The sequence below is a fragment of the Canis lupus genome, chromosome 6, assembly GCF_048164855.1.
Source record: "Canis lupus baileyi chromosome 6, mCanLup2.hap1, whole genome shotgun sequence".
Taxonomy (NCBI): domain Eukaryota; kingdom Metazoa; phylum Chordata; class Mammalia; order Carnivora; family Canidae; genus Canis; species Canis lupus.
Window position 1 is genome coordinate 68,376,745 of NC_132843.1, and position 14,567 is coordinate 68,391,311.

General features: G+C 37.9%; 1 protein-coding gene across 12 annotated transcripts in view; it reads right to left on the minus strand.

Moving 5' to 3' along the window:
- Positions 1 to 218: 218 nt before the first annotated feature.
- KCNK2 (potassium two pore domain channel subfamily K member 2) overlaps positions 219 to 14,567 on the minus strand; it is a 198,645-nt gene continuing 184,296 nt past the window's right edge. For 10 of the 12 annotated variants that reach the window (XM_072831059.1, XM_072831056.1, XM_072831062.1 and 7 more), the window contains one exon: positions 219 to 2,468. In XM_072831059.1, the coding sequence (XP_072687160.1) occupies positions 2,151 to 2,468 (318 nt within the window). In that variant the 3' untranslated portion in view covers positions 219 to 2,150. The remainder of the gene's footprint in view (positions 2,469 to 14,567) is intronic. The other 2 variants (XM_072831055.1, XM_072831054.1) reach the window with 2 other exon arrangements.

The following is a 14,567-nucleotide window of genomic DNA, read 5'->3' on the forward strand; positions in this document are numbered from 1 at the left end:
AGGCAGTTTTCTGGATATTTACTCTTGGTTAACAGTCACGAGGAAGAACATTCTGCACATATTTAACAAGGGTAGTAAGACTGCATCAAAAATATTTCTTGAATATTGTGAACGAAGGAGCCACAGAAAACTCAGCATGAAAAGCAACATCCTGGAGTTCCACTCCGCTAGAATCCCATCTACATTCTCAGCAGCAAGCAGGAGACTCAGAAAAATGCTGACTTTAATTACAAACTTTATTTGTCAATACAATTCACAGTTTATACATGGTGCATTCCACCATATGGACTTTCAGAACAGTTATTGAAGAAATGGGTGTAGCTTTCTCTCTAAAAGAGCCTGACTTTCTAAAATTTTGGTTAGAATTTTTTAAGTTTATAAAAGTACCTTCAACAAGTTAAATGAATATTTACACATCTAGGTTAAATGTAAATTTCGGAAAATAAGCATCTATTTAGATGTTTGTTTTAAGATCCTCGGTTATTTTTTAAGATCCTAATTGGAATGCCTCTTATTCAGATATTTCCACCACCCTTGTTCCCAGAATAAAAGAAATGCTTTGCAATTGTATTTGGGGAAGTCATCTTTCTGCATTTGAAAAATTATATATACAATGTACAGCAGATCTAAGTATGAAAATAAAAGAGTAGCAATCTACTAGGTGCCTTTAATGAATTTCTTCTGAATCTTGGAAACATCCAAAGAGTTACAGGATATAAAATTCAACTAAAAAGGGTTATCAGCCTTTTCTATCTAAAAAAAAAAAAAAAAAAAAAACTCTCAAGATTTAAATTGTGCTAGAACAGCTTTTTCTCTAATGTCAAAAGACGAATTATGCCTGCAATCTGTATTTTTTCCATGTGCAATATCACAATGATCCCACTTTCAACTGCTCTCATGCTCAGTCACAGCTCCAGAGGGACACCCACACAAGGCAAGGCTGTACCCAACTCTGACTACAGCATCACCTTCCTGTCTGGCAAAAGTCACCTGGGGAGAGAAAATCAGATAAGCCTTCCCATCAAAAAAAGCAAATAGGTGCTGGCAGTATAACGTTTATTAGCAAATGGTCATTAACACAGTATCATGCTATCTTCTATTCCTCAGAAGGGCAATTCACAGCAATTGTCTTAAATCGCCTCCAAAAGATCCATGTTTAACAGCTTTCTTTTGTCAGATTATATATATAATATATATAATATTATATATAAAAATAACATATGCACATATGTTATTTTTTCTTCTGCTTCCACCTTTCAAAATGTGTAGTTCTTAAAAAATGATAAATTCCAAATACTGCCAGGAAAGAAGGGACTGTTTGGAGCAGCCAATTTTACCAGGCTGGAAACCATTACGCTGTGTGTATGTACCACTGGTACCTGAGTCAAATAAATACTCAGAGGGACCATCTGCACACCTCATTTCTTTGCAGTGCCTTTAATGCTAGAATTTCTGAGTGTTGCTTCAATGTCCATCTAATTTGGCATCTATTCCTTCTTCGGGCATCATCACTTCAGTCAGTTTACACGCTGTTTCCAGCAAGGGATGGTATTCAAACGGGAGTGGTGGGATAAAGGGCTGCAGAGGTGAGCCTAGGGGTGGGGCAGGGGAGGAGAAACCACACATTAGCTAGAGAGGTTCCGTTTCTTCGTAAGATAAGGCACTGACAGAAAATTTCTTAGGTAAAAGGCTGCATAAGAATCTCTTGCCATTTACAAAAAGAAACGTTGTCATCCATAAATGGTCCGTATCTAGGCTCAGTTAGGTAGACCCTGAAAAGTTAAGGACTGATCCCTCGAAGCTACATTACTACCAGAGACACTTATAATTCATTCTGAGGCCTTATGGCACATTATGAAAAGAGGGAGGAAAACAGTCTGGGCACAAAAAGGCATCAGACATTGCTTGTGTTGTTCCACTTGTCAAAGAGAGTGGACCGCTCCACAAGCATCATCAGAAAGATGTGCTGGCTCAGAATTCCAAATTCGCCAGATGGCACATGGCCATGACGGGTGTTATCTATATTCTGTTCCCCCTTTGGAGCTCATGCACAATTTTTTTTTTTTTTTAAAAACGCTACCAGCAACAGTCATAAAGAGCATACAGAGGTCCTCACCTACGGCTAGGCCTAAGGTTCTTCAAAGAGAGGGTTATTTAATGTTCTCGATAACAGCAATCTCCTCGCCCGCACAGTGTGGCGTCAATCCGTTCAAATAGATGCTGTCCGTTTTCAGCAAGGGAGGCAGCACGTCCCTCTCGGTGGCGAGGTGGTTCACCGACAGGGTCCTCCGGCAGGGGGTCAGCTCTTGGTTGTGGCTGCCTGCGAGCTCGGCGGACAGCTTCCGCTTGATGGAGGTGGCCCGCTGGAACTTGTCGTAGATCTCCACGCTCAGGCGCCTCCGGGTCTCCTTGAACTCGGCCGTGACGTTGGCCGTCCACTCCGCCGCGTGGGCTCGGAACTCCCCCACCTGGAGCGCCACGCGGAGGAAACACAAAGGGACACCAACAGACAGTCAGCATTTGTGTGCTTGGTCTTCGAACCACCTCACTGGCCCGACCCAACGAGGCAAGACCGGAGCCTTTGAGATACGGGAGGCCCGGGAGCTGCTGTGCTCAGGCACGTGGTGCTGGGGCCGCACCCCCTCCCCCACCCCATTTCTGCAGCTAAGGCTCCCGAAATGAATCTGTGAACTTCAATCTCTCTAACCCAGACTGCAGCAGAGATACCACATGTGCTTGGGTGTTGGTTTTATTTGTTTTTATCTATCTATCTATCTATCTATCTATCTATCTATCTATCTATCTATCATCTATCTATCTATCATCTATTTATTTTTGTGCACGATCCTGCCATCGAAACTTCTGTAGCTGTAAAATGGCAATTATCTATCATCTATCTATCTATTATCTATCTATCATCTATCTATCTATCTATCTATCTATCTATCTATCTATCTATCATCTATTTATTTTTGTACATGATCCTGCCATCGAAACTTCTGTAGCTGTAAAATGGCAATATCTATCTATCTATCTATCTATCTATCTATCTATCTATCTATCATCTATCTATCTATCATCTATCTATCTATCATCTATTTACTTTTGTACACTGATCCTGCCATTGAAACTTCTGTAGCTGTAAAATGGCGATATCTATCTATCTATCTATCTATCTATCTATCTATCATCTATCATTTATTTTTGTGCACTGATCCTGCCATCGAAACTTCTGCAGCTGTAAAATGACAACATCTATCATCTATCTATCTATCTATCTATCATCTATCTATCTATCTATCTATCTTCTATCTATCATCTATCTATTTATTTTTGTACAAGGATCCTACCATCGAAACTTCTGCAGCTGTGAAATGGCAATATCTAACTCGCTCAAATGTCTGGAGTTATTTTTTTTTTCCTCTGTAATTTTGAGAGGTATTGGAATGCAGTGAAGGCAGTGAGACCAGCAGGAGCAGCAAGCCTACAGTCCAGGAGCCTGGACTGTGAACCCAGGTGACCTACTTGGTTCTGGTAGCCAGGCCGTTCGCTCGGAGTGCAAACACAGGTCTGAGAGAGTGGAAGTGGTGTGTGCAAGAACTTTGTATCCAGCCCCACACTGGTTAGTTGGGAACTCTCTGTTTACCAAATAAGCAGGAGAGTATTCTGTTTCTGCTTTCAGGGAAAGCAAAGGAATGGGAACTGGCAAGCCCACTTGGAGGCCCATTCAGAGGGTAAGTCCAACAAATAGTTTCTGAATGAATGTCTGTGGAATCAGTGAAGTTACTCAGCCTGTCCTGGCCACCACTTCCCCGGGGGTAGAAGAGGCACCCTTACAGGACACACCTTTTCCACATACTAACCATACTTTCTTCCTCCTGCACTTTGATTATCATTAATATTTTTACAAAAACAGCCTTATATTAAACATTGCTTTGCAAAGGGCTTTCCTCCCCCTTAACCAATTTTAGTCATTTTTTCCTGATTAGTGTCCATTATCCTACCTCATAATTTTATATCAGCTGATAAAAACAGGGGAAGGGGGATGACAGCCTCCAGTTCCAGCTCTATCACTCCCGTTCTGTGTGTCCACTGGCAAGCAATATTACTTTTTTTAAAGATTTATTTATTTATTCATGAGAGACAGAGAGGGAGGCAGAGATAGAGGCAGAGACATAGGCAGAGGGAGAAGCAGGCTCCCTGCGGGGAACCTGATGCAGGACTCGATCCCGGGTCTCCATGATCAGGCCCTGGGCTGAAGCAGATGCTCAACCTCTGAGCCACCCAGGCATCCTGCAATATTACCTTTTTTGAGGTTCAGATTCCTTTTCTATAAAACAAGAATAATAATCCATTTCACAAGAGAACAAGTGGTGTGTGTGTGTGTGTGTGTGTGTGTGTGTGTATTCTTAAAATATAAAGGATCACACCATGACTAATTATGACAATGACACTGGTGATAATAGAGCTTGCCAAGGGTACTTTGAGAGCTTAAAGGAGAATACCAGATATAGACTAAGTGATACAGAACTGAAAAAAATGGGACATTTCCCTCTGGAATATAACTCACAGGTTCTAAGCATCCAGTGGCACCATGGTCTAAGGTCTCTTTGCAGGAATGCAGTGGATTACTTAGCTCTTGAGTTACATGGATCTTTAAAGTCATGAAGTGCTTTGGGCATGTTGAAGGCATACATAAAAGATAGAGCTGAACAGGGGCACCTGGGTGGCTCAGTTGGTTAAGTGTCTGCTTTTGGCTTGGGTTATGATCTCAGGGTCCTGGGATCAATCCCTGCCTCAGGCTCCTGGCTCAGCAGGGAGCCTGCTTATCCCTCTGCCCCTTCACCACATTCGTGGGCATGGGTGCTCTTTCTCTCAAATAAATAAAATCTTAAAAAGAAAAAAAAAGATACAGTTGAACAGTCTTCCTGGTCAGATACACTGGGTGATTTATTTCATCAAAGGAAGGCCAAAGCAAGAGAGTGTTTATGTTTACCTTCTACTCATTATTAGAACTGGAATAATATTTTTAAATATAATGATGCATTCAATGTAGAGCTCAATAAACATTTACTCATAATAAAAAGCACTCTCATTATTAACATAGGTCTGTCATGGGACTGTGTAAAATTCTGCATGTAACATATATTGTGTCTACTATGCTAGGTGTTGCTCTTTTTAAAAATGTTTTAACTTATTTAACCAACTCGAAGAGGATGACTCTATTATTTCCCCCATTTCACTGAGGCTAGAGAGGTTAAAAAACTTAAGACACACAGTAAATATGTGTTGAAACCAGAATTCAAATTTGGAGGTCAAACTCTACCCTATTATTTTGCCTTGCCAGTAAAATCTTATTGATTCTAAGGACTAAACATCTTTTGGAGATGCACAAGGCAAATTCACATTGTATGGAAATCCATCCTATAGCAGGTTATATTAGGATGCAGACTGCCATAATTTCCTAAAAGTACTGGGAGAATCAAAGTTTTTCCAATATCTGCACTAGGGCTGCTTATCTAAACCAACAGTGGTATCTGTTCCCTGTCTATTGTGCCCTGATCTTTCTACTATTCTTCATGATACTGGATTTAAGGAATGTCGCCACTCAAAACTCAAAGCTTGAAAATAAGGGAGGAAAAACAAGAGAAAAACAAAAGAGAGTCCCTCAAAAACCAAAGCAAGGCTATCAAAATAAAGAATGACTTATTCCTGGTCCTTTAAAAAAAATCTTGACCATTGTCCATAACAATATATTCATTATTGATCAAATAACAGTGTCCTAAAGTGGAGATCCCCTTCTGTTAATGAGGATAAAATTGTATATTCAAACTCTGAAGGTGCTTTTTTGTTTTCAATGAAATTAGAATGTCACATTTATATAAGCAAAACTTTCCTTGATTGAAATGTTAATGCTTGTGGAGTTCTGGAGAATTATAGCTAATCCTTATGCACTAAAACATTTTTGCTTCATTGGACTTTTATTTTAAAAAGAGAAATATTTCAATAACTTAATCAAATATCTTATCTCCCTAAGACTAAGCAATCTATACCACTTAGTAACAAAGTGGAGGGTTGAAAATGAGCAAAAATAGCTCCTAAAGGATCACAATCACTGTTCCTGCAGCTCATACACTTGACTCAGAGAAGAGGTCTTCCCCCCAGTTCCATGAATTCTTGACTTTTACACAGTGCCCATAGGCCATGTGATCTGATTGCTAAGGAAAGGAAGAAAATGGGAGTGCTAAAGTCACTCACCCCCTAAACTCGCAGGGAAACACTCTCATCCTTGTCACTAAATTCAGTGGACCATTCTCTGTCCCTGGGATGCTTGACCTTCACAAGCTGCAAAGAGTTTTGTTGGCTTCTCCCTCCCTCCCAATCAATCCTTGGTACTATCCAACTCAGCACCCTCTCAAGGTGTTGCTTTGCCACTCAGACTAATTCTTCTCAGTCATCTTGGGGGCTCACTTTCTCTTAACCCTTTCCTTGTCTAGCTCTTTTCCACAGGGTTCTATTATTCTCATTTTCTCTGGATGACCAAATCCTTCCAATGGTTTCAATTACCACCTACTTGCTGAATACCTCCAAATCCATATTTCTAGGTCTAATCTCCCTACTGAATTCTGTATCTGTATAAACTGGCTGCTTGGTGAACACCTTCATTTTAGATGACTTCCAGGCATCTCAAACCTAGCTTATCTCCAAATGAAATCATTTAACTCCTCAAACCTGTTATTACCTAATTTCTTATCACAGTGAACAGCACCATTAACCACTACGGTTCCTGAGCTGAACTTCAATATCATCCTCTGTTCTTCCTCTCATTCAATCTTTGATCAAATCAGCCCTGAGCCTTGCTAATTTACATCTTCTTTTCTCTCAATTCCTTTCACTTCTCTCCATTCCCATTGTCAAAACTGTGGTCTTGTCCTGAATTATTATTTCAGCAGCCTCCTAACTAGTCTTGACTTAAGTCCACCTCCATCCCAATGCATTATCCACCCAGTAGCCAGAGTGCCCTTTAATAAACACATATCGATCGGGCACTTTCCCTTGCATAAAACCATTCAATTGATTCCTGTTTCATTTTGGATAAAGTCCAAACTCTTTAAAGTGGCTCATATGTTCGGGGGTCTACCTATTTCAGCCTCAGTTCTAACCATGATTCTTCCAAAGTCTAAAAAAACAATAATAAAAAAATGAAAACAAAAACCACATTTATTTTCCTGAACATCCCACTCATTTTTTTTTTTTTTTGCCTTTATTCACTCATTGTTCATTATTTGCTCTGTTTGGAATACTGTTCTCCACTCCTTCTCTAGTGCCTACTGCATGTCCTACCCATCCTAAACTAGACCTCTTCATGAAGCCATTCCGTGGCCCCCAGACTACATCAGGGTCATTACAGCAGTCCGTGCTTTCTTAGCATTATTGTCATCACAATGCATTACAACTACTAGTTTAATTACTCTCCTGGCTTCATGGCAAGATAGACAGGATAAGTCTGCTATATCCTATTCAGCTTTCCCAGAACTTAGAAGAGTGTCCATAGTTGGGATTCAGTATTTGCTGGACAAATGAATGAATGGCAGACAAATCAATCATGTTTTGGAAACATTTTCCAATAAGAAGAGTGTGCCTCTTGGTTAACTCTGAGGGGAGGATCCTGTCCCTTTCAGGAGAGAGAGGCAACTGGGTCTATTTATAGTAGAAATTCAAAGTATGTTTCCTCAAATTTTAAGTTTAGTCTTTGTAAAATCTCCTGATCATTCTAAAAAGTCTGTGATGCTACTAATGTCTCATCCTCAATGTGAAGAAAATCATGTCCATTGTAAGGATCATTTAAAGCAGATTGCCTTCTCCCTGCCAGCCCCCCAACCTTTGTCATCATTCTCACCATTTTGCATGAAAAAAACCTGACTAGGCCACCCCAGAATCTAGGCTTCACCATCCTTATGGAATGTAACCTTTAAAGTTAAAGAAGGGTTAATGCTTTTGCTTTAAAATAATCACCAATACCTTTGTTAGCAACTATGAACACTTACTAAACATCTAATAGCTTTCTAAGGTAGCAAAGTTTCATGATTACAGAGGTCCAGTATTTGTCTCCTTGGTAGTGGTTCCAAGCTCTATAGTTCAGGTTCTCCAAAGCATCTCAAACAATACCAAGAAGGCCTCCTTGGAATAGTAGCAACACAATTTAAAACCAATTACTTGCCATATTTCAACTCTTTTAGGGCAATTTTCCTAAATCACACAAGGTTGATAGGATGGCCTAAGAAAGATAGAAGTTCACTAATATAGAAACTTGCAATTTATGAAGTTTGTAGGAAGCTCATTTGTAACTGTAAGGAGTATTTATCACCCCACTGACTCTAATCAACCAACAACATGGCAGATTTGAGGGTAAAGATTACTGGCCAACTTCTTATCAAGCTCACTCTTTCCTTCCACTAACTCCATACTGCAGCATCGGGGACAATGCTTTGAATAGAGTGATTGAATAAAGTTTAGTTTCCCCAGCCAAGGTGGTAAATTTAATGACAGAGACTATCCATCCTATTTATTTCTTCTCATAAAAGTACCCCAACATGGTAATTTGAACCAACTAGATGCCTGCATACTTTCTAACTGATGACTGGTGAGAAATCTGTGACTGTTGACTGACACAGCTCTCTGCCTGTATACAAACAGTCTCAGATACTCTCATATAAAGCTATTTGCATAAGTTCAGTATCAGTGTGTATTGGTACACCCTGAAGAGAAAGCAATTTTATAACTCAATTTTACTAATCACTGAAATGTTCAGAGCCTTTGACAAAAGCCAATTAATTCATAGAAATTTATTCTGGGCAAGAATTTTCACCAAAGGAAAAAATATGTATGAAGATATTCTCTGAACCATATTTTTAAAGTTTTAAAATTAAGTAATCTTGACACCCAGCATGGGGCTCCAACTCATGACCTTAAGATCAAGAGTTACATGCTCTTCCGACTGAGCCTTCCCAGTGTCCCTGAACCATATATTTAATAGCATAATATTGAGATTAATAAAGGTCATTTAAAAAGTCAGTGTTTATGAGAATCCTCAGGTATAGAAACTATTTTCTCCTAGTATGATGTGTTAAATAAAGTGATAAAGAATATAAAATTATATCTTTATTTTGATTACAACTGTGTAAAATAATGAATGTATATAGGCAAGGGTAATAAAATAATAGTATGTAAAAATGGAAACTGTATTGAATATCTATTATAGATCAGGCCCTGGGCTTAGTGCTAATGTTCTTGAATTGCAGAAATTTTTCCTTTTAAATCCCCCCCTTACTGATATTATAGTACTACCTATACAGATTCAGTGTCCAGCACACTCAGCCCTGATTAAAGCTTGTGAGGGCAGAGTTCTCTCTGGAAAGCTTTCTATTTGCTTGACACATGCATCAAAATTGGACTGCAATTGCCATTGGGAGTTTTTCTTATCCATATAGCAAAGTGAAAAAAAACCAACAACACCTTGAAGGAATCTTTAATGTAACAAAGAAATAAAAAATGACAGAATAAGATGAAAAGCCAGCCTACAGAATGGGAGAAAATATTTGCCAATCCTATTATCTGATAAGAGATTGATATCCAAAATACATAAAGAACTCATGCAACTCAGTAGCAAAAAAACAAATAATCTGATTAAAATAATAGGCAGAGTATCTGAATAGACATTTTTCTTTTTTTAAAAAAAGATTTATTTATTTATTTTAGAGAGGGAGAGAGAGAGCACGTGGGGGAGGAAGGGGCAGAGAGAAAGCAGGAGAGAGAATCTCAAGCAGATTTCCCACGAGCAAGGGAGCTAATGTGGGGTTCAATCTCACAACCTTGAGATCATGACCTGAGCTAAAATCAAGAGTCAAACGCTTAACTGACTGAGCCACCTAGGTGCCCCTGAATAGACACTTTTCCAAAGAAGACATACAGAAGGCCAACATGTAAATGAGGTGTTCAACATCATTCCTTACAGGGAAAATGCAATTCAAAACCAAAATTACATACCACATCACAACTGTTAGAACCACTAGTATCCAGAAGATAAGAAATAACAGGTGTTGGCAAGGATGTGAAGAAAAGGGAATCTTTTTGCACTTTTGGTGGGAATGTAAATTGCTGCAACCACCATGGAAAACAGTATGGGGGTTCCACAAAAAGTGAAAAATAGGACTAGCATATGATGTAGCAATTCCACTTCTCAGTATTTATCCAAAGAAAATGAAACCACTTACTCAAAAAGATATATGTACTCCCATGTTCACTGCAGCATTATTTATGACAACCAGAACATGGAAATAACCTAAGTATCTTGTCAATGGATGAATGGATAGAGAAACTGTGATACACACATACACTGAAGTATTATTATTCAGCCATAAAAAATGAAATCTTGCCATTTGCAACAACATGGGCGGAACTTAAGGGCATTACACTAAATGAAATAAGTCAGAGAGAGAAAGGCAAATATCATATGATCATATGATCTCACATGTGGAATCTTAAAATACACACACAAAACGCAAGTTCACAGGTACAGAGAAGAGACTGGTGGTTGCTGGAGGCAAGGAGTGTGGGGGGAGTGGGCAAAATGGGTGAAAGGAGTTAAAAGGTACAAACTTTCAGTTATACATAAGTCGTGGGGATGTAATGTACACCATGACAACTATGATTAGTAACACTGTAATGCATATTTGAAAGTTGCTAAGAGAGTAATCTTAAAAGTTCTCCTAAGATAAAATTCTGTGACTAGGTATGGTAACGGATATCAACTAGACCTGTATATTTTGCAATATATATAAATATTGAATCATTATTTAGTACACATAACAGCAATGTTATATTGTATGCCAATTATACCTCAATAAAGAAATTTCAAAAAAATTCTAAAAAAAAGAATGAGACTGTTTGAGTCATTATTTCTGAATCTTTACCTTGTTTACTGAAGTATAATTCATTATACTTTACTATATACATTTGGGTGTGATGACTTTCATATTTGTTAATGATTTCACTTCGGAAAGCTTCCTGTCTCTACTCCAGGCCAATCTTCACCAGAGTAGTCATTTCCTAGTAGTAGAAAGTATAAGGGCCTAAAGAGAATTTTCAGTGTTCTCAGTTTGAAAAACAATTTTTTTTGTAATTGCAGGTCTTTTATTTTTCAAAGATTTTATTTATGTATTTGAGAGGGAGAGAGAGCACAAGCAGGGGGAAAGGTAGAGGGAGAAGCAGACTCCTGGCTGAACAGGATGCCCAACGCCGGGCTGGATCCCAGGACCCTGTGACCATGACCTAAGCCAAAGGCAGACACTTAACTGACTGAGCCAGCCAGGTGCCCCTAATTGCAGGTCTTTAAAAGGTTTGGTCTTTATCAACTGCACTGGTAAGGTTATTTTCCTTCAAGCAACTCTGCAAAATTCCAGCCACATATTTTTTTCCGGAAGAGCAAAGCTGATTTATGGGGAGAAGTAATTCCTTATACTTTCATTTCCCTTCTGATCTCTTTCTGAGCTATGCTTCTGTAACAGGAATCATGATTTTTGATAGAGAAAAGATTCCAGGGTGCATACATCTATATGTCCTCTGAATATGGCAAAAGTCACTGTCTCCCCACCAGCTAGAGTTACCTAAAAAATTGTTGTTGATTATTAACTAAAATGCAAGGGCTGTTGCATAAATTGTTTTTTATAAAATTCAACAATCACCAAGAGGTTAAATACTTTTTCATTTTAATATGCTGCTTAATTTATCAAATTAACTTGTGACATTCCTCAAATTTAGAATAAGTCTAACCTGAATTATTTATTTACTTTACCTCTGTATATCACTTTGACCAAACAAGTCCTTAGCCCTTCTATACATTTCCATTAAATCGGAAAACCTAGCATACTCTGCTTCAGCTTTTCGCCTAGAATCAAAACTTCCCTACTTCCCTACCTACCCCACTTCCCTACCTACCCACGAGCTTTAAAATTCTACAACTCTCTTTATAGAGATTTGGTTTTCAGATCATTAATAGATGAGTAGTAATAAAAATTCACTAATATTCAAAATTGTCCAGTTCCAAAGACCAAATAGCTCGGTAACATTTTTTCTAATTATTTGTAGGTAGATACTTTAGAGTGGAAATTTGTGGTATAATTTAGAAATCTGGCAACAGTGACTCCATTAGTCCTTTGTGGTAAAGTAGCCATTCAAATTTTCTTTCCCTCAAATCTCTCCACCAGTCATCTCCCTTGAATAACTCCCTTCAGATCATGTACACTGCCATGTTTTGCAATCCTACAATTTCTGCCAGTTAGTCTCCCTATAGACCTTACCCTACCTTATCTCTATTTTTCTATACTAATTGGCTTTTTCTTCTCATGTATACTCACTTAACTATGAATAATAATCACTCACTATTGGTAAGCCAGTCCCTTTCATAGAGTCATAACTAGACAGGAATTTCTATCTGAAACTTTAAGATTTTTTTCTAAGTTTTTTTCCAATTAACAAAAGCCAACTCAAGTACTGGATAATACTTGGAAGAGTTTCAACTTTTCTTTTCTTTTTTATTTTTTTTCCACTTTTCTTTTAAAAAACATTTTTTATGTGCAGATCTAACTGTTGTTTTATTTTAAAGTTCTTACTTAAACTCCAGTTAGCATACAGTGAGTGTAGTATTAGTTTCAGGTGTACAATATAGTGATTCATCACTTACATTTAACACCTGGTGCTCATCACAGCAAGTGCCCTCCTTAATCCCCATCACCTGTTTCACCAATCTGTTCACCCACCTCCCCTCTGGTAACCATGACTTTGTTCTCTATGGTTGAAAGTCCGTTTCTTGGTTTGCCCCTCTCTTTTTCCCCCCTTGCTTATCTGTTTTGTTTCTTAAATTCCACATATGAGTGAAATCATATGGTATTTGTCTTTCTTTGACTTATTTCATTTAGCATTATACTCTCTAGATCCATCCATGTTGTTGCAAATGGCAAGATTTCATTCTTTTTTATGGCTGAGTAATATTCCATTGTATTGTTTTTGACATAGGCAAAATAACATGGATAGAGAATCTTCTCTGTAAGGGCCTATTTTTTTTAAAGATATTTTTTTGAAAAGGAGAGAGAGAGAGAGGAGAGCACGATGAGGGGAGGAGCAGAGAGACAATCCCAAGCAGACTCTACACTGAGCCTAGAGCCCTTGGGGCTCAATTTCACAACCCTGAACTGAAATCAACAGTTGGACGCTTAACCGACTGAGCCACCCAGGCACCGCTCTAAGGAATGTCTTCAAAAGGATCTAAAATAAAGCTGACCATTTAGGATTTAATGGCCATTATGTAATTTTCTTTACCAGGAATAAAACTAAAGAGGTTTTTCTTGTCTTTGTCCAATGCATTTTTCTGTCCCTTTGATAGTGGGATGTTAATTTTTCTCAGTGCTCAAATGCTTATATACCTTAGTGACTTGAGGCAAATTAAATACTAAAAGCTGAGTTGAGGTAGCTGGGTTGAAAGCATTCCTCTGGTGAAATGTATAAAAATAATGTGAAGCCTACTTTGCATTCCAATTTCAGAGGTTGCCTAGACTATAATTCCTGACAATTATTATTAATTCATTTTCCGAAGTATTGACATTGTGTTGCATTGTTGAACTGCACTGTTAAAAAGAACAATTCAAATATTCTCTTCACTCACTGGTTAAAAAAAAAAAACACACACAGCTAAAAGGATTACTAAATGTCACATTATCTTGACAGAATAGTACATGATGTTTTTCTCTGGTTTTCAGGAAAGCATATGTAATATTTATAAGGCCTCTTTAATCTAAACTACTTTTTTTAGTTAGCTATGTCTCCACTCCTTAATACCACACATATTAACATAATTGTGCAAATACTGAGTACAATAGTTTTAATAAAACAATGTCAAGGAAAATAACAAAACTAATATTAATACCGTGATTTTAAAATACCTTTCTTGTAAAAATGTGAAAGTATTATATATAATGTTAACTACTTTAACGATAAGGTGGGGCTGCAAAATCAGACATTCACTTGTACAGTAGACCCAATTTCTTAGTTTTTCTTATAGGTGTTACATATTGTCAGCATATCACTGAACATTCTTGAAATTCTCCCCAGTGGTCTGATATTGGAGTTACTTTAACAATCTCTATTATGGAGCTCTCCAACTTACATAACATTTTATTGTAGTGTGAAGATAGAGATATTAAAATTCATAAAACAATATAAAATAATTTATGTATTTTTTATAAAATTTCACATACTCATGATTGGGTTACAGTAGGTAGATATTTGTCAGTACAATGAGGAAACTCTATGATGGGGTGGGGCTGATGGTGGGGTCATGTGTGTTTGTTGTTTTTCTTAAAAGTATCTAGCTGTGTGACAAATACCAGTCAAAAGTAATAACTGAATAAAGGGATGATGAAACTTTATAAGCATTTTCCACAAAATATATTCATTATATATTTAATAAAATCAAAGCAGCGGTGCCTGGGCAGCTCAGCCGTTTAAGCCTC